Source organism: Delphinus delphis, chromosome 12, assembly GCF_949987515.2.
Source record: "Delphinus delphis chromosome 12, mDelDel1.2, whole genome shotgun sequence".
In the NCBI taxonomy this organism is placed as follows: Eukaryota; Metazoa; Chordata; class Mammalia; order Artiodactyla; family Delphinidae; genus Delphinus; species Delphinus delphis.
The window spans coordinates 36,038,809-36,064,281 of record NC_082694.2 but is presented as its reverse complement, the minus strand read 5'-3'; the positions used below and the strand labels follow the sequence as shown (position 1 = coordinate 36,064,281).

Genomic DNA, 25,473 nt, shown 5'->3' with positions numbered 1-25,473 from the left:
TTTCATTCTCCTGTTAACATTCTTATAAATTGTAGAGAAAAGCAAGTTAGTGGTATCTCTACTGTAGAAATTGGAAAAAGCTCAAAATTATTCTTCACTTTTGGGGCTGAGATTTAAAACAAAATAAAATGACAGTAACAAAAAACAAAAATCTCCTTACTTTGAAAGCAGTTCTTTTTCCAAAAGACCATTACATGTATTGTTTTAACAGTTTTTTGTTTTGGGGTTTTTTTTAACCTGTTAATGTTCCAGAAAGGAACCTTGATTGAAATAGCCAAGATGCCTTTTCTTTGGTATAAGGTAAAGGAGATAATGTCATGAGCACTGCATTAAACTCTGAGCTTTTGTAAAATTTTCAAAATATTGCTCTGGGTGTTATTTGAGAATTTAGGTAATTGGTAAGTAATCTCCTTATATTAATTGGCTATAGAAAAGGAAGCTATGAGTCATTTTCTTTTATTAGCCATCTAGTTGATAATGTTACTGGGAAAATGTTATTAGAAGATTTATCTTGAGAGCTTTAAAAATTGAGTATCACAAAAAGGAAAAAGAAGAGAATCACTAATACTTTGGCATATGTTATTTTGAGATTAAGTTATTGGTTTGTTCACCAGAAAGTCAGCATTCTCAAACTGAGTGTAACTACATTTTCACCTTCATTTATTTAATCACCTGCCTAAGATTTGTGCAGGTTTTCCTTAATGTGGGTGAACACCTGAACTTATGACTGAAAACATAAGTAAGCAACAAAATAAAGAAATTAAGTGGTCAAAAAGTACAGCCTTCCAGTCATAAAATAAATAAGTCCCTGGAGGTACAATGTACAGCATGGTGACTATTGTTAATAATACTGCACTGTGTATTTGAAAGTTGCTAAGAGAGTAGTTCTTAATAGTTCTCATACGAGAAAAGAAAAATTTGTAACTATGGTGACCATTTTGCAATATATACATATATTGAACCCTTATGTTGTACGTATGAAACTAATATGTCAATTATATCTCAATTTAAAAAAGAAAGAAAGAAATGGAGATTTTGGCCGTGTAGCTCTTTGCTTGCCTGAAGTATTTGGACAGCAATTCCTTTTGTTATTTTTCCCTCAGAAAATTTGAAATTCTGTCTTTAATTCCAAAACAGATAGAAATACTTTCTTAGATTTATCCAGAAACTGTGCAGAAGGGGCAAACTATCTTTTTAGAGCATAGTGAGTACTACAATTGGTTACTCTTCTTACATAGCTTGAAACTGGGGATTGATAAGTATACAGTTGTAGACTGTACTTGATATCTTACTTAATATTTAATGGTGGTAAGGCATAAGGTATCCTCTTAAATGGAAGATTAAATTGCCCAGTGGATTTTATGTTTCTTCTAAACTTCCACTTAAGAACAAGACCTAATTCTATCAATATTAAAACTATTGACATTAATCAACTACTGTTCATAAGGGAGAAAGGAAAACTAACTAGAAATATGTTGAAGGAATTTTAGAAATTACCCTAAAATCAAGATACTTTAAAGGAGATATGCCTTTGAGTGGCCTCAGAACCAGTCTAGGATCCTCAGTGCTGGTCTTATACACTCCTTTGGAAAACTGAATGAGAATTTCAATACACAATCTTTTTATACTCTACTGTAGTCATTTACAAAATAGAGGTGTATTAATCATTGTTCTCCAGAGAAGTAGAACCATGCATGCATGCATGCATGGAGAGACAGACAGACTGACTGATGTATTATAAGGAATTGGCTCATGCAATTATGGAGATGATCACTAAGTCCTAAGACCTGTAGTCCGCAAACTGTCTTCAGTTGATTGAATGAGGCCCATCCATACTAAGGAAGACAATCTGTTTTACTTAGTCTACTAATTCAAATATTAATCTCATCCAGCAACAACCTCACAGACATATCTAAAATAATGTTTGACCAAATGTCTGGGCACCCCTTGGCCCTGTCAAGTTGATGCATAAAATTAACTGTCACAAGAGGGAATGCCAAATATCCATATATAGCTTTCAGGATTTTTGGAAGACCTGTAACCTGTTTGTAACTGAGCCGCGTCAGTTGAGAAGCTCTGCATTAGATAATATGACTTGCTTGCACCAGTGTATAAAATGAAAGGGTTTTCTTCCTCCAAACCCAGACATGGAGATAGGACAGAACTGGGAATGAGTATAAGTGAATTCATGCATAGTGCTTTGCCCTCATTGATGAATTAAAACATTGGGTAATCATTTTTGCTTTTCCAGAAACACTGTATGGGTTGAAAAAAGTAAAATATAGAGGGATTCAAGGTAAAAAGGACCCTGATAGGAAAACAAATATATGAGAAATGAGAAAATTGGGAAAGATAGAGAAATCCTATAAAAGCCAGTGTACCTTTGGAGAGTAGTATAGCTAAGACCACATATGACTTTTGTGAGCCCCTTCCCCATAAAAGATATTTAAAATTCTATTTTATAACTTGGTATAAGGTTGAGTATGTTAATAGTAACTATTAAAACGTTTTCATGAACCCCTAAAATTACTGTGGACCCTAGGCCCTGTGCCTACTGCGTAAGTTGGCCCTGATTATAGTATAGTACCTAAAAATCAAGGCTCTGGAGTCACACTGCTAGATTTAGATCCAGCTTTCAGCACTGACTTGCATTAGCCACTTCTCTGAACCTGAGATTTAGAGAATAATAATAGTACTTACTTCAAAACTCATTGTGAAGGTAAAATGAAATTGTGCATATTAAAGGTGCTTAGTGCAGTGTCTTGCACATAACTAGTGCTCAATAAATGTTAGCTGTTACTGAATAATCTCAGAAATGCACTTCTTAGAAAATGGTCTTCAAAGGTACAAGAGGGCTTCCCTGGTGGCGCAGCGGTTGAGAGTCCGCCTGCTGATGCAGGGGACACAGGTTCGTGCCCCGGTCAGGGAAGATCCCACATGCCACGGAGCGGCTAGGCCCTTGAGCCGTGGCCACTGAGCCTGCGCGTCCGGAGCCTGTGCTCTGCAACGGGAGAGGCCACAACAGTGAGAGGTTCGCGTACCGCAAAAAAAAAAAAAAGGTGCAAGAAATAGTGTTGCCAACTGGATTTTTTGGTGAATAGCAAAAAGTAATAGGGAGATAAATGAGAATTTGTGTGGGAGTACCCCTAGTTTAGCTGTATACTCACCTGTCAGACTATTTTGAGAGCAAAAATGCTGCTTCTGGCTAGTTTCCCTTCTTAGAATAGATTTGACAGGTAGGAACTCTTCTGAGCCCAAGTGTGCTTGTCTGCAAGTAGCAGACCTTCTCCTTTGGCTTCCTAGCACTGGAAACGGTAGACAAAATGAAAAAGGGAGTCTCGTACCTGTCTGGAAAAGCATTTGCCTTTCAACCCTGCATTTATCAGAGCCCCCTGTTCTTAAAATGTTTAATGGCCAGATATGCTGCTGTTTGCAGGTTTAGAATTTGATATGTGTTTGAATTGACAGACATGGCTCAATCACCAGTTTCCTAATTCCAAATACAAGGGAGAACTGATGACTATTTTTCCTCTTTGACTTTGAAGTTGAAGGCATTTGAAATTCAAGTAACTGGAGTGAATATTATTTTATTTAGTTTGCTATTTAGTTACTGTTGTAACCTCAGCTAAATATTTAATATGCTAAGTGTGTGTGTACTTATTTTGTTACCCTCACATTAATTTAGAGTGCAGCACTGGCTCTTTAGTAAAAATTTACTATTTGCTTTGTTGGAAACTATGAATATTAGTGTTAGATGAATAATTTGCTTATGTACAGTAGAATAAATCGAAGTTTAAATAATATTTCTCTTTACTGACTTTAAGGCTATTGCATGTGTTAAACTACCTTGGCTGACAATGTTGAGGAAAAAATTGAATATATTTTAAAACAATTAAAATTATTTAATAATCTTCAAGAAACAAAAAAACCCAAAACCTTTACCAGTATCAACCTTTACCTTATTTATTTATTTATTTATTTATTTTTGGCTGCTTTGGGTCTTCGTTGCTGCACACGGTCTTTCTCTAGATGCGGTGAGCGTGGACTTCTCATCGTGGTGGCTTCTCGTTGCAGAGCACAGGCTCTAGGCGCGTGGGCTTCAGTAGTTGCAGCGCACAGGCTTCAGTAGTTGTGGCGCGCCAGCTCAGTAGTTGTGACTCCCAGGCTCTAGAGCACAGGCTCAGTAGTTGTGGCACACGGGCTTAGTTGCTTTGCGGCATGTGGGATCTTCCCGGACCAGGGATTGAACTTGTGTCCTCTGCGTTGGCAGGCGGATTCTTAACAACTGCGCCACCAGGGAAGTTCCAACCTTTACCTTTTATCTCATGCTCAAATTTTATGAGTTTTTTAAAATTGAGTGTCTAATTACAGTGTTTTGGGAAATCTGTTTTTTTGAAAGAAATTTATCTGCTTGGTCATAAGAGAAACTATTCTTATGGTAGGTTAGTTTCTCTTCTTCTGAGGGTTAATGTTAGTTATATTCTTGTACCTCTTCTACTTACCAAGTTACTTGGGCTATGTTCCATCGTATGTTTGAACTTTATTGTGCTTCTTGGGAAGTAAAGCATCTTAACACACCTCATGTGTGGTTTACACTCTTTGATTTTCATAATGTGATCAAGATTTAATTCACAGATGCCAACAATCAACCAAAATGTTCACGAGTTTTCAAAATTTAAAATCCCCAAGGGGTAGCAGTAACAGGTTCTCATTATATAAGCAGCTCTTAACAACAGATATTTTTTAATTAGGTCCCTTTTTCCCAACTTGATAGGAGGATCTTGGGGAGGATGCAAAATATTTGGATTATTTAATTTCTTGATGTAATATGTTAGAAATTGATATAAATTGAGACAAGTATTTTCATAATGATTTAGAATGCTAAATAGTGGTGGAGAAATAGCCTTAGTGAGATTTGAACCTGGTTTTGACATTTATTCCTTGGCAGGCCACTGTGTCTGTATGTATCATCTATATAATAACAACAGTAGTGATAAAAGCTACCACTTCTTGAGCACACACTGGGTGTCAAGCATTTACTCCTCTAATTTATTATTCACCTTGTAAGGTAGGCCCTGAGAGCTCCAGTTTATAAATCCTGAAACTGAGTCTCAGCCCCTTGGGTCCACAGTCCTCTATTGAAGTGTTATAATTATATCAGCTATTTACTTACTGGAATTAACTAGTAGTAAATGAAATTTGGCATTATTTACTACCATGAACAAGATAGTAGCCCTTTTAGCATCAAACTGGTAGTTGGAAATTAATATACTTTAAAAAGTAAAATGTTAGGAAATTTAATTTTAATCAAAATCTTTGTTAATTCTGTTAGCTGCTTTCTTGTTGAATTGTTGAGGAGTTCCTCCTTGTGGTGAGTGGTGCTGGTCAGTTAGTAGATTCTGGTTGTTTGAATATTTATTAAAAAAAATTATTTATGGCTCTACCTCTGGGGTCAGCAAACTATGGCTTAGCAGACAAATCTGTCCTGCCACCTGTTTTAGTAAATCAAGTTTCATCGGAACACATCCACACTTATTTGTTTATGGATGGCCTGCAACACGAAAATTATTCACTATCTAGCCCTATAGAGAAAAATCTACCAACTCCTGCTCTACCTCATTCAGCAAAAGATTTGAAGCAATTGACTCTAATATCTAATCCTAAAGACATATGGAACTTTCTTTTAAAATTTCCATGTAATTTTATTCTTTATGAGAAAAGGTTGGGAAGAAGTTTAAAACAAAGTTTAAATGTGATTGGGTTAAAATAATGTTCTATTTCTTCAAGTACATTCCACTAATTTGAGAATTTGCTCACTGTTATACCTAAGACCTGGTAGTTATGTGTAATGATTGATCCAAATCATTGAATATGTTTTGAGATCCTTTCTTTCATCCTTAGATAAATGTTTTTTCTATCCCATTAAAAGGATAACAAAGAGGATACAAGAAAGATTCTGTTTTAATTTACAGAGAAATAAAATTTGGTCATATGTGAGTTTTTGCTTACCCTCCCTGCCCAAGAGGAGCCAATGCTTATTATGTTTCCAATTAGATGGTTATCTGATCCCTTTAAAAGTAATGTCTGTCCATTCCCTCTGTTGAAGTGAGTTAAGTATGGGTCCCCTTGATGCACTCAAGTTTCACAAGCCTTGGGATCTTGAGTCTACTCTTTACTGTAGGTTTCATAATTGATACTGAGAACCTTTTCCCGTATCATATACATGAATATAATGAAGGTGTTAAACTTTTGTAGAGATAGCAGAAGAGTACCCTGAGACCAATTATGCAGTGTCAAGTTTTTTGCTCTGATACTGCTTCCAAAAGAGATTTTGTTTTGGAAAATATGTATGTGAAAATTTTTCCTTTTGTTTTTAATTTTCCTGTTTGCTGACTATACTAAACAACAGAAACCAAGCATTAACTTGTTTTGTTACTTGGCAGGAAGTACCGCCATGATGTGGCATTTTCTTGTACACAGGATGTCATTTCAGTAGTACACTTAATCTTCCAACAAGTTTTGACTTAAAAGTTTGTATTCCTAGTTGATGTTTAAGTAGTAAGGTGAGCTGAGTTGAAAATATTTTACATGTATCTGAAATAAAGTTAGGAAAGTGGGAATAAATGTTATTGTAGGTTACATGTAGACTAAACCTACTAGTACCCCCAAAATCTAAGTTAATCTAAATCCAACAAGTTTTAATTAATAAAAATACTCCAAAAATGCCAGTGTTCTCAGAGAAAATACTCTAGGGGATATGCAGGCTTTGCTTGGAGGAAAGATAGTGTACTATTCAGAAATACAAATATGCACACCATAGAAGAGTAGAGAAATGGAATTTCTAAAAGATAGCACAGATCATCAAAATGATAAATGAGCCATTGAATTTCTTGGTAAAAATTGAGACATTCTTTCCTACTTTGGTTTCTTCTATTAGCAGATATTTCTAAAAGGTTTTCACAACAAGGTCATTCTGTATAGCACAGGGAACTATATTCAATATTCTGTGACAAACCATAATGGAAAAGAATATATATATATGTATAACTGAGTCACTTTGCTGTACAGAAGAAATTAACAAAACATTGTAAATCAACTATACTTCAATAAGATTTTTTAAAAATTAAAAAAAAGGTTTTCAGAATTCACATGTTCATATCCAGGTTCTGTTCAACTATAATAGGATAATACTTTTTGCAAGCATCCAATCTTATTGTTCTAAATATAGAGTATGTGAGTGGTAGTAAGAAACACCCCAGTGTTATGGAAAGATTATGAATACTGTCTGGTTTTTTTGGGTTTGTTTTTGCTTGCAGATTATTCAAACTTTGAGATTGCTTTCTCACTGTACAATGGGGTAGTAATTGCTTCTTTGTAGAATTTTGTAATGGATTAAGTAAAATAATGTTTGTAAAGTGCCAGGCATGATGCTTGGTGTGTAATGACATTTATTTGTCATTACACAATTATTTAAAGCTGTTCTATGAGTAGTTATTCTTCTTTCACTTAGTGTTTCCTGTATCTGACTGGTAGTTCCCCCACCCCATAGTAGCAGACAGGGTATTGTTGTATGGGGGTGTGTGTGTGTAGTAATGATAAAGCTATGACATTATTAAAATTACAAAAATGAAAATAAACTTTTGGGGGGTGTTTTGATGCAGACAGCTTTACTAAACCGCCTGGAGCGAATTTTCGAAGCATGTTTTCCTTCCATATTTGTCCCTGATACTGAAGAAGAAGTTACTTCCCTGAAGCACTTGCTGGAAGCAAGCACCTTGCCAATACAAAGAAGAGAGGCCTTAGCTGAAAGTGGGTAAGTAGTAGACACTTTTCAGATAGCATGTATATTTGTTAGTTTCAACTGTTCTAATTTATAAGATTATCTAAGGTTATCTTAAACCATTAAGGTTCTAAAATATTACTGTGTTTAAGTTTAAAAAATTATATTGTGCTAAAAGATATGATTTAAAAAATTCTCTACTTGTCCATTTTGAGCTTTTTTTAAAAAAATTCTAAATCGATATTCTAATCAATTTTTTATATTATTTTTTGATTTCCTAGTATGATAGATGAAAATTTAGATCTTACATCTGCTATTCTCTTCTCTTCATCTTCCCAGTATACTTATATCATAGTTTTTGGTTAAATTGTTATTTGGTATTTTCATTATTACGATCATATATATAGTGTTCACAGCTAAGCCACTATTTTCTTTATAGTATACCTTTTTCCTGGATTTAATAATTGCCTCTCTTTTTCATTTACTGAGTCTTTCCCTACCCTCCAACAGCCTGTGAATATAATTTTACTTGTGATAAGACCTATCAAGCTGACCATTCCATTTTTTACCTGGAGTCCTCCATCTTCCAGTTCCTTCCAATCTGGAATGGATCAGTCTGGGCCCCCTAAACACATGTTGTCTTGGGACTTCCCTTCACTTAAATCCCATTTTGGTGGAGCACATCCTCTAATAGCCTCCTCAGAGAAAAAGGTACACAGGAGGTAAAATTTTACTTTATTCTACCCCTACATCAAATTTATAATTTAGGGTCTTTTGTTGCTGGCGTTCTGAAATTTCACAATGAAGTATCTCGATATGAATCTTTTTTCATTCATTGGACTGAGTACTAGGTAGGAACCTTTCAATCTGGAAGCTTCTGTTCTTCAGTATTGAGCAATTCTCTTATAATGACAATTACCTTCCTCCATTGCCTCTGTTTTCTTTCTGGAACTCCTATTAATTATTAGATGTTAGAGGGTCTAGATTGACTTGCTAATTTTATTCTTATTCCTGGATAGTTCTGTTACATTTCGTTACTCCCCACCTCTGGAGGCAGGATTTCTTAATTTCATTGAAGATGCATATTATTTTTGCTTCTTGACTTTTGTTTTGGGGTGATTTCTGAGAACAGAAGGGGATAAAAAGGTTGATGTTTTGCCATCTTTAAACTGTAGATATTTTTTAAAAATATGCTAGCTGTACAGATAGTTCATACTCTTAGACCCAAGAGATTCATTCTCAGGAAATAACACAATTCTGCAATAACACACACCATAAAATACAGGAAGATATTCTTGTACTACTAGCAATAGGAGCCAAACAGTAAGAACAACTTAATTAAAACTGTATGATGATTGTGGCTAAATAAATGATGATGCATCTGTCTAATAGAACATTACACAACCACTGAAAAAGATACATATGTACATAAGGAAATGCTTAAAATCTGAAAAAAGAATACAGAATTTTAAATATGCTGTAATTGCAACTGTATTTGTGGGTCAAGACTCAAGGAGAAAACATTAAATAGCTCCAGAAAGATGGTGGGATGCTGGGTGGTATCTTTCCTCCTTTTAAATATTTTTGCCTTACAATTTAAAAAAAATAACAAACAGGCCAAATTTTTGCTTGATTGTTTCAAATGAATTTAACTTACTTTTCTAATGACTAAGTGTTGGCTGTTGATTTCATTCAGATAGTAGTTATAGTTATAGTAGTAGTTATAGTAGTTATATACTCATGTTAGACACAAGATTAAAAGTAGAATTCATGGTGAAAGCTATTGAGTAACCCATGAAAGCTATTGAGTAACCCATGGCTTCATCGTGACCTTTGCAGGGAACTGCTGGATGTGTGGGCTGAGCTACAGGACATCCATGATGCACATGGCTTGAGATATCAGTGGGGTGGCTCCCATAGCAACAAGAAGCTCTTGTGCTCCTTGGGAATAGACACCCGAAACATTGTGAGTTTATTAGTACCTTGGAAAATCCTTTAATCAACCTATGAATGTTTTTAAATTCTGTCACACTTCTGTTGAAACTAGTTCCTCAGAAAAATAAATATTAGTTGGTTTAACATGTTCATGTATTTTTGAATATGCCAACTTTTAAGCATAAATCTATCTAGATTTTTCTGCAATATTTCTTATTTTTAGGAAAAGTTGTTCTAGTGTTTTTCCTTAACTATAAAATGAAGGAATTGGGCTAGGAGATCAAAAATATAACCCCATAAGGGCAATTTAACAATTTCTTCAATTTATCATTCACGATGTATGTAATAAAGCATTACAAGCATATTTTGGAAACTTTCATTCTATGACAGATCATTCTCTAAATATATGTTCTTTCTCTCTAACGTACGTATATAGCTCTTCACGGGCAATAAGAAGCAACCTGTTATAGTGCCCATGTATGCAGCAGGATTGGTAAGTACAAAGATGTCTTTGCATGTGTTTATCATTGCTGCATTTATTCTGTAAAATCATCTTGCATAGCATGACATGGAAAGTGTATTTTAAGGGACGTTTACTGTGGGGGCGTTTACTGTGGGGCCGTTAAGAGAATACAGTATATCCTTTTACGATTTCATAAATCCCTTCAAGTCTTGATCTGAGGATATTTTTCTGTATTCTATTAATTATAGACACTTTTGCTTTAGATTGAAAATTATTTTTTATCATAGTAATATTAGTGCTCATAACTTTTTGTAAAATCCACCTTTGGAAGTCTCTCTCTTTTAATTTGCTTTTAAAAAGAAGAAGCTGAAGTATCTGAAGCCTTAGCTATCACTTGTTTTAATGCATTTACGATTATTTTTAAATAATGCAGTATTGAAGCCATGGATGTATATCAAAACTTGGAAATACCAAATTATAACAAATGAAAATGAGTCAGGACCCATAATTGGTATTTAGTTTTTCCATTAATGTTTTAAACGTGTTGAATTTTGTTTTTTCAGATATGCCAGGTAGTCCAGGAAAACTGAGGAATTTTCATTCTGTACCTTATCAAGACTCAGTCACATTTTAAAGTTTGACTTGTTTGTGGTTTTTGGTGTGTCTTTGAGTTATTGGTGCATAAAAATGTCCTATCAAAGTAAAAGTATTTTAAAATTCTTTCACCAATAACTTGAAAATAAGAAAAAAATACTGTGTTTAAGATAGAGAAAAAAATAACTGAGGAACCCTTGGTATGGAGTTTAAGTTTAATAACCCTTTATGTGCATGTGAAAATGAATTTGCTGTGGAACTTGACCTTTTTTTAATCTGCAAACTTTTCCATGAATAAGCTCTAATTATTGTTATTGAATTGTTTGCTTTGTTTTGTTTTGTGGAATTGCACAAAAACTTCTGTGCTTGACCTTTTTTTAAAAAATCAGTTTCTGCTCCTTTGTGAATGGTTATCTTGTATTTTCAAAACACCTTGATCATCCCTACTCTCTTTTATGTTGTAGGTAAATGTAATCCAGAACGTTTCTTTAACTTTCTGGTTATGTGGATCTCTTTCCTCAGGGAGTAGCATTCTAGAGATTGTTGGTGGTGTTATTGTCACATTCTGAATAGGAAGTAGGAATTTAATTTGTGGGCACTTTTCATTCAGCATGTTGGCGACAGTAACCTACTTAATGCTCTGTGTTAGGGTCAGCACATTAGCCAATTCTTTAAGTTTTATGTGGAATTAGAGACTAATGTCTATGCTTTTTTTCCTATCTTAATTACAACCTTTTATTAGTAATGTAATTTTACCATTTTTGTAAGCTTTTAATACCAAAGTTGGTTTAGTGAATGTATCATCTCCTCCTCCATCTTTGTGATGCCTTATATTTAGAAACTTATTCTTTTTCATATCTGGTTTCAAATTCTAATGATACCTGAATTTTTCCCATGGTACTTTACGCACATGAGATGTTCAGTATCTTTTGATCTCATCTTGAGGAATAGTACCTGAAATTGTCATTTAAGTCACTGGCTCTGAGACTTTAATGTGCATTGGAGTGGCTTGGAAGACTCGTTAAAACACAGAATGCTGAGCACCACCCCCAGTTTCTTATTCGGTAGGTCTGGGGTAGGTCTCAAAAATTTGCACATTTGACAAGTTCCCAGGTGATAGAGAAGCTACTGATGGGGACCACTTTGAGAACCACTGACTTAAGGGAGAGTTCATATTAGAAAAGTTGGCTAAGACTAGTAATTGTTTGCCAAATGCATGGAGCCTTTGTAGAAGGGCACACTAGGAAGCCTGTATAATGTGTATGGTATTGAATTAGACCATGAATTTATTTTCATTTTTCAAGCTGCTAGGTTAAAGCCTTTCACATGCACTGTTAAGAACTAAATCTGTAAATTGCTTATTTAGCTTATGCTTGATTTTATGAGGGTAGGGGAATTCTCCTGAAAACTTGGTTTTAGAAATGCATAGATTCTAACTATAAGATTCCTGACTTAGCAGCTTTGGGTTTTTTTCCCCAGTAGTAAAGGGAGACTTTTATTTGGTTGATAACTATTCAAGAACTTATCAAGTATTATTTTAAAATTTGTAAAAGCTTGGGCCTTTTTTCATGCCAGTAACCTGGATTATTACCCATTATTTTTAGTGTTTGGTAGAACATTAATGCAAAATGCTGATTTTTTTCTTCTTCTTTGTTTCTACATCCATCTTGAATGTTTTTCTCTCTTACTCAAAAAGTGTGTTAGATTCATAGTGGAATATGTAAGATGTTTTCCCCTCTGAAATGACTGTCTGTGCTTTGCCAGTCCAAAGAACCAAGAACTAAGGTTCCCATCTATAGTGGAGCAAGGATCAAACACTAAATTCACATTGAAACATGTAGACGTCATCACATTATATGGTGTGTTTTAGAATCAGCTCTCACCTCTCCAAGCACCACCATGGTGTAATGTGTTTGAAGAGTGCCCTTTCCTGCAGTTTCAGATCTGAAACATCAGAATAATGTTGGATTCTTAGGGCATGGATGTGATATACTGTTCTGCTTGCCTCTTCCCTGCTCCCACCATCCCATGTGCTTATGCTTTTGTGTGACAGTGATAACCAGGCACTTTACAACAAATCCAGTTCAATTACAATGTCTTGCTTCAAAAAGTTTGGATTCCAAAGGTATTATTATGAAACATTTCCCATTATAGTGCTGTAAGATTTTCACGAAGCAAAATTTAGGACTAGTTCCTTTTTGTCTTCAGTTCTTTTCAGATGACCTCTTTTCTTTCTGCTTTCTACTAGATTAACTTTCTTGTAAAAAAAGTTTACAAAGTTTATGGGCTGATCCTTCCCCCCCATTAATGGCTAATATACCTTTTTCAGGGTATGTTAGAGCCCACCAAGGAACCATTGAAACCACTATCTGCTGCAGAGAAAATCGCTTCCATCGGTCAGACAACCACTGTGTCACCAGAAATGAACACATGTACATCTGACCAATTCCAGGTAAAAATATCTGGATGTATATAGATATTTTTATGCATGTATATACACGTATGTCCACACACATTGTTGTTTCCCTTAATATATAACTTATAGTTTTTGAAATATTTTTAAAATTTAGTTTCATGATAGATGTGATTTCAGTTACTTATTAATATCCCTTGAAATACAATGAGCAAGTTCTCTTTAATTTAAAAAAATAGAAAAGGCAATTTGAGAACTGGCTGGTTATGGGTAAGTCCTTTAAACCTATCCAGGACTTAGTCTTTTTACCTATAAAATGAGGACTTTGAAGCAAGCATCTCTAAAAATCCCTTACAGCTTGAACATTATATGATCATTATTACTGACACACAAATCTGGTAAGTGCTAGATTTCAAAAAAATGGAAAACACTGCATTTATACCAGCTCTTCAAGTCTGCTATAGTGTGTTTTTCCTGAAGCCTGCAAAAATTTTATAAAGTAATAAAATCTAGGTGTGTTTATTACATCAAAAACTGTTGTTTTGAGAGTTTGAATAAAGCTGTTAAGTTAAAAATGATGTGGCCTTTAACAAAACATTCTATGGATTAGGAAAAAAAGAAAGCTCTCTTACCTTTCTTATCCTTTACCTCCTTGGGACATTTAAGCACAAATCGTATTTCAGTCTAATATGTTTAATATCAAAGCCTTCCCTCTTACTTTTTATCTGGGAGAACATAGCCACTTTGGTTTGCTTACTTTTTCGACATCGAATTGTTTTTTAAAATATTAGTATTCTTAATGAACATTACCATTTCTAAAACATATTCTTGCTGTGTTTGTCATTTCTTAACCTTAAATATCATCTTTGATTATGTCTAACACAATAATGTATGTTTGGACAGCCTTTTCCAAAATGTATGTTCCATTGAACACTAATTCCCAGAAATGCTCCACTAAAGAAGGGTTCCATAGTGAAGTAAGTTTGGGCAATATTTCATATCATACCCTACAACCACCCTTGGAGATTCACAACCCACATATTAAGGACTCTGAAGAATCTTGCAGTGAATAACCCTATTTAATTTTACTTCATTTCTCAAGTTTACTTGGCCACAGGACCCTTTTCTGAAGAACATACTTTGGAAAATAATTTTGTAAAGCAAGGTCCTACTTTTTCAGGTGTGTTTCAAGAAACATCTAATATTACTGCTGTGTACCACTGTGGTTTAAACTTGGACTTAGCTTAAACATGCCTCTGAAGCCAGTTTATTACTGGCACTGAATTAGTGGGCAAGGGGACCTAATGCGTAAAATGCCTGGCCTTATTGATGGCTGGGCAACAGGCAAGGTGCCTTGGGCAAAATGTCTCAGTAGGTTGAATCTGTCCTTAGCTCTCTTCTTTTCATTGGCCTTATATTGCCCTCTGGCTATCAACTGCTCTCCCAGGCCTGCCAGGTTTATGCAGGTTCCAAAATTACTTCTCCCACAGCACATTCTCACTTCTGCCCCAATCAACATTCTTATTCCTACGATGCTAGGTATTAGGAAAGTAATTTGAGTAACTGCCTGGTATGTTTTCTGGAAATGGAGCTGTTCTTACTTGAGGCCACTTGTTGCTACTTTTACTTGCCTCCTTCTCCTCTTCTCCTCTATCCAACCACTTCCACGTGTTACAGCCCCATAAGTTATTGCTTATTTTATCAGAGTTAGCTGTCACCTGTCATTTTTGCCTAGTCATACCTCATACTTATCATCTTTCTTATATAATTTAATTATAGACTTGATTAAAAGTTTAGATAACCTAAAAAAAGCATGTGTGTTAATTTAACAGAAGATTTTTAGTAGAAATTAATGTGTGTTAATTTAGTGGAGGTTAGTTGCAGCTCCATATGTATTCAGCTGCTGCCACCTCTGTGCATACATATACACCCCTATGTACTTGTAATCAAGGGACTCTCTCCCTATTTACAGGCAAGTGTAGGAATTTTCAGCAACATCTAAGCATATCTAACATTTTTGCTGGAAGATGGAACTTGGTCTCTTGCTACTTATATTTTTTAAAAGCTCTTTTTAAGCAAATATGTCCTTTTATTCTGTTTCATGCACACATTTCTCTTTTTAAAAAATACACATATAAATAATGAATTAACAAGTTTATTCTGTACTTTTTTATGGTAGTTTGTGATCCTCACTGGCTTTAGTTTTTAGGCTTTTGGGAAACCAGTGAAAATAATATTTCCCAGTGGAAATTCAAACTTATTTCTGAATTGACTTGAGCCTGTGTAGGTCTGCATTCTAACATTCAAATTGAAGATTTCAGCATGCGTATCAGAGTTTTGTGCTGAGATGCCTAACCGCCATCACTAGATTGCATGACCTTTGCTTGGCTCCATACTTCTGATTCAGGTTAAGATACTTAACAAACATCTGAAATGCATTGTAAAGATTCTCTATATAAAGTGATATTTCTTACCACTATTCTTTGGCATGCAATGTATATATTATATATACATTATATAAACATGTATATATTTTTCACTTAACATTTTGGCCATGCAGTCTTTCTCCTAGTGATAATTTTCAGATTAAACAGCCATAGCCATTAGTGCTAGAAGCTTAGCAAAATGTGTCAGGAAAGACCTGTTCAATACCTAAATTTCCCCGTGCCCCCGCCCAAAGCGTATAGCAGACCTTCCTCTTATGTTTTGGCATCATTGAACAGTGACTTTCAAACTTATCATGGTTGTATAATTCTCATTATGACTGCGTTCTTTTTGGCCTGTCTTTTCTATTTCAGTTTGGTACCCACTGAATTTTTATCTTCCACATCAGTTTGTACTCATCAGTCTTATAGCCATTGCATCTCTTGTTTAGGAATTTAATATTTTACTAACAACTGTTAATGTTTTTTTAAGATACTTTTACCTGAAAAAACAGTTTATAGGTAAAAAGCAGTAGTGATACTTTTTGTTGTTGTCGTTTGCATCTTTATCCACTGAATTTCAAGGTCACACCATTCACGGTGCCATTGATTCCCCTCTAAGATCAGTACTTTAACCATACTTTATTCACTGCTGAGTAAAGTCAGCTCTCTGGCTATCAGTTATCCAGCTAGTCACCACTAGCAAACTTCTTTTCTTAGGCTACTTTATGTTGCTATTTCAGTTGTGAATCAGAGTTTTAGAGATAGAAGAAAGAAAAAATGACTATCTAGCACTGTACTCTCTTTTTACACTTAGAAAAACATATTTGGAAAGACTAAGTGATTTACCCAAAAGCACACATCAGTGCTATAGCTAGGACTAGAGCCAGAGTCTCCTGTCTCTAGTCTTTTCTTTCTCCCTCTTTTTATTATGACCTTGTCTCCTTTCTTTTGTCTCTGCATTAATCATTCATGCCACATTACTTAAAGTTGTTTGAAAATGTTTCGTTCCAGTGCTTTCTCCTTAAGTTGCCTACTTGTCTGTGCCGTTAGTTAGCCTATAATTATTTAGGTATCTGTTTTTCATCTTTCTCTTTTCCACTAAATTTTGATTCATGATTTAGCACCTCATTATTATAATATTGGCTGTGTCTTCAAAATGCCACACACCTCTGTGAGAAGCTAAAATTCCAGAAAATCACTGAAATATTTCAAAACATCCAGCTACTTGACATCATTTAGGTAAAACATGTTAATGAAACACCTTTGCTCCATATACCCAGAAACTTTGTTATTATGTAAATCTGGGTTTGGTCCATCCAGTCAGTGTTGAATAGTTCTAAAGGTGTTTCTGATCTAGAAGTAGAATAATATAAGTTGAATCTGTTGGAATGCCTACAGCTTTTTGTTTGTTTTTGAGATCAGCTAAAGAAAATCTTTTCTAAATGTTATTTATCGGTCTTGCAGGTAGGTTATAAACTAGATTTTCACCAGGATTTTTAAAAATTTTATTTGAAATAATTATAGATTCACAGGAAGTTGCAAAGGTAGTACAGAAGAGGTACCTTGTGTCTTCACCAGTTTCCCCCATGATTACATCTTACATAATCATAGTACAATATCAAAACCAAGAATCTGACATTTGTGCAGTATGTGTGTGTGGTTCTGTGTCATCTTTCCATGTGTGTGACTACCTCCACAGTCAGCATACAGCATTTCTTCCATTTCCACAGCCAAGCCCCCGCCCCACCCCACTCCAGCTCCCACAACTCTCTCTCACCCCTGGCAACCACTAATGTTAGTGTTTTATTTTGTTTATACCTAGCCCCTCCATCTCCAGGCCCGACTTATATGGGGGAGACTAAGTGCTTATAGTAACATGCCTATAATTGGTTATCAAAGCAATTGTATTATAATGTCATGGGATTGAACTTTCAAAAATAGCCGATTCATGTTCCCTTCCTACAGGGAACAATGTCTTTGTCTACACAGAAAAAATGATTATAAAGTTGTTGTTTTTTTAATTTATTTTTTTATATTTTATTCATTTATTTTTGGCTGCGTTGGGTCTTTGTTGCTGTGTGCGGGCTCTCTCTAGTTATAGCAAGCAGGGGCTACTCTTTGCTAAGGTGCGCATGTTGCTCCGCGGCATGTGGGATCCTCCCGGGCCAGGGCTCGAACCTGTGTCCCCTGCATTGGCAGGCAGGTTCCTAACCACTGCACCACCAGGGAAGTCCCGATTATAAAGTTTTAATAAGTGCCTACCAGTAAAGCATGGTGGTGAGCAATGTAGAAAAAAAAAGATGGCAACGTGTTGATAGTAAGAGTCTAATAAAACATAGGTTATTTCAATAATTGTTGCCGACACCACCCTCAAAATAAAACAAGAAAATGAAAAAAAGGCATTTTTTTTCTTGTCAAGAATATTCTTAAAATAAAGCAGTGATCATTTTTAAATGTTTTGTACTACCTTCCATCTTCTATGTATCATTTGCTCATTTTATCTTTATGTGTTTGGTAGTTAACAGAATTTTAAAACCTAGAATACTCAAATGAGTTCTGCGTATACTTTTCAGTACATTATTTTAAAAATTAAATTCTAATACTGATTATAAGTAATTTCTAAATTAAAGAAGATGATTGTTTTTTTTAGATTTTTATATATAAGGAAACCAACTAAATTAACTATACATGTTTATACAACTAGTTACTTAGTCTTTAATAACCCAAATTGCCTCACTTTCAGTGGTACCTTCTCTATTGCATTATATTATCTATTAAGAAATTTTAAGTGGATAGTCATTTAAAATAAAGTGGATAACTCTTTAGTGGAAAAAAAAAATCAGTGATGTTTTTAAATATTTTTATTGTAATCAAGCCAGTAGTTTAAATCATGATTTGAGAATAGATTGAAATCTTGACATAGGATCAGTCCATAAATTTCTGTTTGAAAATGTAAAGATAATTCCATTTCTCAGATACAACATTTTTAATGTCAACAAGCTGTACTGTTTATAAATTTTGCAATTTCAGTTTGTGTTAATATTTGTAGATAACCTTCTGAAATTGTAAATTATCCCAATTTTGTCTTTAGGTATCTTATTGCCTAATGATCTTGCTATAATAGTGTTTCGTTTTATTTTTAAGGATTCTTTATGTTGCTACAACCTATACTGATTAATTTTGATTTTTTGGTTTTCAACTCTAGGAGTCTCTACCACCCGTCCAGTTTGACTGGAGTAGCAGTGGCCTTACTAACCCTTTAGATGGTACGTCTCTCCGTAGAGCCTCTAGCACCAGAGCTAGAGTTAAGAAAGCTACAAAGTTCAGACAGACTTCTCTCTGCTGACTTCCTTTTTTGTTTGAACATAACTTCTTATCTTTGGAAATTCAGGCTTTCTTTCTGAATAGTGATTGCTCAAGAAACCAGCTGTTACTAGTATTAACAGTATTAATGTCCATATATAGGTAGTAGTAGCCAGATAAAATTTTAGTTTCTTTATCTCAAGACAAAAACAAGCTTCCTTATTTTCCACAAATATCTAGGCAGTTTAAATGATATTTTAGGTAAGACCAATTTACTTGAAATTTTTTTTTGTAGTCTTAGTTCATGGAATTTTCTTGGATGCAAAGTCTTGTGTGTAGAGGCTGCTTTAAAGCACAAAGCACAATTATTTAACCAAAAACGATGTGCAAATAGATCCATATTTATTGACTCAAAGTAGTTTTCAGATTTAATAATATTTTATAGTGCACTTATATGCAAAGGAAAAACGAATGATTTTCATGATCCTTTTCTAAAACTTATCTCAAAATACTAGTAGGTAGTTCCAGAAATAATTGGTTTCACTTATGGCTTTAAAAGAAAATCCTGAAAATGGATTAACTTATTCCAATAAGGTGGGGTTTTTAAGTAATACAAAATGCTAGTTTTCCTGTGTGTTGACATCACAAGTTTTAATTGAACTCTGAGGTATAATTACTCTTACTCCTTATACTTCATAAGTTGTTTGAGCCATGGTCTAAAACACCTGCTATTCTATCAGCTTTGCCTTAGAGTGGGGGATCCCAGGATATCTGGAAAGCATCCAATTGAATATCCGTGCTGAAGGAAAGCCTGGATGCACCCTCTGCTGTTGTCTGGTGTCTTATTCAGTCAAATCATCATGCTTTTTATTAACAAACAACTTCTTTAAAAATGTATACTATTTCTGATTACTGTTTCAGAGTTAAAGGGGAACAGTACAGCTTGAGGTTGCACATCAGGGTAGGGCAGTTATGACATTCCTTATTACGTTATTTTATTTTAAACTAAGTTAATGTATTGGTGCCTGTCCTGAAACTGACAACTTTGTCACTTTTAAAAAGCATTAATTAGAAACCAACACTACTAACATAAAAGATTTATTTGGGCATGTACAGTGATTTAATGTTGGGTTGAGATTAAAGTATTGTTTCCCTTTAACGGGTATACTTTCCCCTTGGTCTTTCTGGTATGGCTTCGAGTTTCAATTGAAAGAACCGAACTCCTAACTAAAACCTTACTAAGTGTCAAATTATTTACGTTGTACATGAGAAAATGTACATTGAATTAAATTGTTACTTTAGAAATGTCCTTAGCAGTGAAAAACTAATACTGTACACATTGTTTTAATGTTGATTTAAAAATATGTAATGACTACTAATTATAACCTGCATGTTCAAGTGTGTGTCTTACCCCTTTTTACACATAACCCCTCCTCCCTTGGCTTACCTTCTGTGTGGCTGCCTACCAACACGGTCACTGAATTTCAAGCTAGTGGAGGTTCCACTCTTCTGAACCTTGATTTCTTTGGGCCCGTGGATGACAGTAGCTCTAGCAGCAGCACCACAATCCCAGGTCAGCAGAGTGTTAAAACCATAATTCTAGTTTATTTACTAAAAGCATGACCACATCACTTGACTTTCCTATAAACAAGGAAACAAGTAGATTGTATTCTCTATAATGTCTACTACTTTTCTTTCATCTATCTACTGTTATTTTCTAGTAGTGTAACTATAAAAAATGACTTATGTGAAATGTATTTTAAGGAAAGCTTAAAATTATACTGACAGAGTATAATATTCAGAGCTGAAAGTAGTTTCTAGATATAAAACAGCCCTAATGTCCTTACACAGTTAAAGGCAGGGGGTTTTTTTCCCCCTGTAAATAGAAAATGTGATATTTTATATGCTTATTTTTAAAGCATATTCTACAAAGCCATTTGAAAAAATACAAATTTAGAGATATAAGAATATTTTAGTACACAAAGGTGACTTTACATTATAGTGTCCGTGATAATAGAACCTTTTACAAGTTCTAGCATTCAATTAGTTGTTCATTAGTGCTGCTAAATGTATAATTAGGTTCCAAAATGTTGGAGTCTAGCACTTAGTTATATAGTCCCACATAGAATTATTACTGTTTTATGTAGCTCTTGAATAGAAAGTTTACTGTTTTCCATGGAGGAAAAAAAAAATGTTAACGATAATAATAGAAAATAATTGCTATGAGATACTAAAAGCTAGAAATTAAAACTTACTGGAGTGCCTGTTAAATTAATGTTCAGCCTGGCAAAATTTCAGTTCATTGACCAAAGGCCTAATGTACTTTGTCATCTTCTAACTGAATAAACGATTAAAATATAATGGCATTTTTATGTTTACATTTTATTTAATATGATTTTAATGACTCCCTGTCATCCCAACTTGTGATCTGGTAATCATGCCCATTGATACCAGGCGGCTGTTGAGGTGCTATATAGATGCTGATGCCCAGAATGCATAGGGAGGGTCCCTCTCAGTCCCCACTAGGATCAGTTAGACAGCCAGCCTGGTTCCTGAGAATCTGCTGGTTTTGTTCAGCTAGATAATCCTGCCACCCACTTCTAGCAATTTAGGAGCCATGATGGGAAATGGGGGAGACTAAGACAATCAGCTAAGGGTGAACCTGGGACCCAGAATGCCCTTCTCCAAGAGCTGGTTATGGAAATCTGATTGTGCTATAAGGACATTCCAAGGCCGTTTTGTAGAATGACTGGATTCCGCAAATCTAATCCCCTGGTTATCATTTTCATTGTTTCCAAGATTTTACAAGCATATGAAAAACTAATGTGTCTGGTTTTGACTTCAAAATATTTCACTATTTAAATTACTTCTAAACACATGTGAGCTATGAAATGACCTGGGTGAGCTAATTAGTTTTTAATACTTAATGGGGGGAAGAAACCCAAAAACTTGTGTATCAGTTTCCTTATTACTATAATCCCAAGAATGAATTACCAAGCTCCTATTTCTGATTTGCTCTCAGCTTTGTTTTGTCATGGACTGTATCATAATTCAAATGAGGCCACTATTTTTGGGTGTCTAAAAACCTGGTTTAAATTTAATTTTTGGTTACATTTCAAACTCAGTTAAAAATCACCCATAAGAGCACAAATCATCTGACTGTAAAAAGAAGTACAGAAATGACCTGATAAACCAGGCTCAGTATACATACACAGCTTTGAGAAGAGCAAGCAGTTTCAGAAGCCTAGAGCTGTAATGGAAATGAAATTAGCATGGTCAATGGCGGTCCTCATTACTTTGGAACCTTTTAAATATTTTCCTTCCGTATTTTCATTAATATACTCTAGCTGCTGTGTAAACCTGATTACTATAAATTTGCTTTGGCTTGTTTTATTGCTATTGGGTTTTGTTAAAACTTACCATCAAGCTACAGGTGTCAACACTTTCCTGAGTATTCCATTTCACCACTTGCTTGCACTTTTTCTGACTTGTTTCTGGGAAAGTCATTTTGTCTTAGCTTGCGGTTATTTAATTATTCTGTGTTTGAGACTTAGGAGGTTGGCATAGAACTTGGTTGGCTAGCTTTATTTATGTAACTAAACTATGCCTCATTAAGGTTCTGTTAAAAAAAAAACTCTTCCATTAAAAAAATTACTCTCCAGTTTTTTGTGTAGAGTAAGTAGTTGTCTTGTTTTTGAAAAGTATAAAATATAGCCATAGTACTTTTTTTGGTGATAATGGTTTTGGGAGGTTGGGGGAGGTTGAAGGGTTTTTTTAAAAATCTCCCACTTCACTGTTTGACGGCCAAGTTGTCAGTATTGTATAAACCCAACTAAATTTTTACTAGCACTTTCCTGTTGCCAGTCAGAATGCAATTGTTTACTCTGCATTGTGCATTCACCATGTACTTAAATTTTGTGGTTACTTGGAATCTAACCTTTCATAGTGGAGGAAGGAGGTGCTTTGGGTTCATCTGGTCCCTTTACAGGCATCTGTAAATTTTTACATTTTAATTGCAACCTTAATACTTACTATAGAAATACAAAGAAAGGGCCTTTTAAATTATATTTTGAAACTGTACCTTAATGAAATACTAAGAACTTCGGAGAGTCAACAAACATTTTCTATAGCCTTCCTCCCTTGTTGGACATGGTAACTGTGGAAGCCGCTTGTGCTAGTATGATTTCTGTAAACATCTGAGATCTGTGTTTACATCTGCTAGTCAGCTACAAAGTTGATTAATAGAAGGCAGTTCCTGATTTTTTTTCTTAACCTAGAAATATCCTAAAGGAGGAAACTTGTTTGTTAATATCGATATGGTACATGTATATATAATTTTATCTACGGGTCTTAGGGCTTTTTTAGAAATGATAAGTAGAAATTGATGAAGCTATAAGACATTTGTACTTACAGTCTGCTTTTCTATTATACCCTGAAACTACTGAATTTGCTAAAACCAAAGAGAGTGTAGGATTAAAAAGTTTTTATCTGATTACCTTTATTTTCCAACGCTTAGCTTGAGTTGAAAATATTTAATTGTTCCTTGTTTTTTGTAGTCCTCATATTTGATATAAATTAATATTCAAGGAAAGTTTTAAAATATGTATGTATATTTTAATGAAGTCAGATGGGAAGGATTTTAATAGATTTTACAATAGATCTAATCCTCTAACTCAGCTTTGTTTTGAATTTTTCTAACAAGATCTTTGAACTGTTAGCCACTAGATTCAGCTATGAGACAATAGAAGTATAACCCTTGAGACAATTTTCATTTTGTTCAAACGTAGTGCTTTTATTCACTTTTTCTGAAAATATTTTACCCTCCCCACTTCTTACCTGAAGAAAGAACAATGCGGTATATAACTTTTCTTTAGTAATAATTTGATACTTTGGGTAATATTTCATGTCCTCAGATAGTCAGAATATATTTAAACTAACCAAATTATTTACTGTATCTGAGACTTTATATTAACTTACAAATTTGGGGATATGGATGAAAATAATGGAGGATACATGGTCAGGGAGGTAAGGGAAAAGGGAGGTTCAAAAAATGAAGTTAAGTCAGTCAATTTAAAAATTGAGGTGTCATATTATGTAACAAATCATGTGCATTCTATTTATAAAACATTGATAACCTTCATATCACAAACAAATACAAAATTTAGGGAGTTTTCTATAGCAGGTAGAATTTTTTAGAAGTATTTTGATGGTATCATCTACATAAACGTTAGATTAATTAAGGCTATATTTATACCAGAGTGGAATTTTAAGAGTATTTTCCTACTTTATAAAAACTCCGAAGAGTGGAATTTGTAATTTAAAAACTAAATGCAATATTACACTGTTCTAAAGATGTGTTGTGCTTATAAAGACTCAGATGTTTACAGAGTAATTGCCTTTTGCATCTTGGATTGTGGCTGAGTACCCATTGCAGCTTGCCATCACTGACTATCATTTTATACTATAAGGTGTGGATCCAGAGTTGTATGAGTTAACAACTTCTAAGCTGGAAATCTCCACGTCAAGCCTCAAAGTGACTGATGCATTTGCGAGACTCATGTCCACAGTAGAGAAGACAAGCACATCTACCAGGTAAAAGCTAGTGCTCATTACACCCTAATTTTGAATTCTGTGTTAAACAAAGTAGCCCAGATGGGAAAGCACATAAGTTGGCAGTATTTCAATATATTATATTAAAATTCACTTTACATTTATAAAACCAATAGATGCCTAATTCCAGAAAATAGTATCAAATTATGTTTAATTATGGATTTACTAGAGCGGAGCTATTTCATGAGAGACTGGAAAGGGCTGACAGATGTCGTTTTCTCTCCTTCCCTACCCCTACACCCAACTTTGTAGAGAAGAATCTGATAAAAGAATTGAGATCATGAAGCCATTACAGAAATGCTCCCCCTTTTCTTTCATAACTACTGAGATGACCATCTTTGAGAACCCAGTTTCACACTCCCAGAGTCACCTAGGCTGATCCTTTCACCTCTGGGCTAAGAGAGAGTAGGGAATGGCCACTGTTTTATTTTCTGAATTTTCGCTAATGTGTAACACCTCTGATTTGGGTCATGAAGCCTTGCTTTTTTTTTTTGCGGTATGCGGGCCTCTCACTGTTGTGGCCTCTCCCGTTGCGGAGCACAGGCTCCGGACGCACAGGCTCAGCGGCCATGGCTCACGGGCCCAGCCGCTCCGCGGCACGTGGGATCCAGGGCACGAACCCATGTCCCCTGCATCGGCAGGCGGACTCTCAACCGCTGCGCCACCAGGGAAGCCCGAAGCCTTGCTTTTAACAAGCTTTCTGGGAGCCCCTCAGGGGCAGGGCCTTTAGAAAAGCAGTTATCTCAGATACAGGAATGTCATGTGGGCGTTGTGTGCAGGATTCAGGAAACCTTTAGTTTTACATAATTAAGCACTGGAATAATCCATTGCTTTGACATGTTAGCCATAAGAATAAGGCAGTTTCTAATAAGAAGGTAATCTTATGAACCAGGAAGTCACTACTGCAAGAGCAAATACTGGTTGATCGGCATACCAACTCTGCTGTACC

The 25,473-nt window shown here is 34.9% G+C and overlaps 1 protein-coding gene across 4 annotated transcripts in view; it reads left to right on the top strand.

Annotated features, from left to right (window-relative positions):
- AFTPH (aftiphilin) overlaps nucleotides 1–25,473 on the top strand; it is a 63,386-nt gene that overhangs the window by 31,941 nt on the left and 5,972 nt on the right. The window contains exons 3-9 of one of the 4 annotated variants that reach the window (XM_060026490.1): nucleotides 7,662–7,813; nucleotides 9,620–9,746; nucleotides 10,152–10,208; nucleotides 13,102–13,224; nucleotides 18,817–18,877; nucleotides 20,404–20,487; nucleotides 24,383–24,506. In XM_060026490.1, the coding sequence (XP_059882473.1) occupies nucleotides 7,662–7,813; nucleotides 9,620–9,746; nucleotides 10,152–10,208; nucleotides 13,102–13,224; nucleotides 18,817–18,877; nucleotides 20,404–20,487; nucleotides 24,383–24,506 (728 nt within the window). The remainder of the gene's footprint in view (nucleotides 1–7,661; nucleotides 7,814–9,619; nucleotides 9,747–10,151; nucleotides 10,209–13,101; nucleotides 13,225–18,816; nucleotides 18,878–20,403; nucleotides 20,488–24,382; nucleotides 24,507–25,473) is intronic. The other 3 variants (XM_060026491.1, XR_009521437.1, XM_060026492.1) reach the window with 3 other exon arrangements.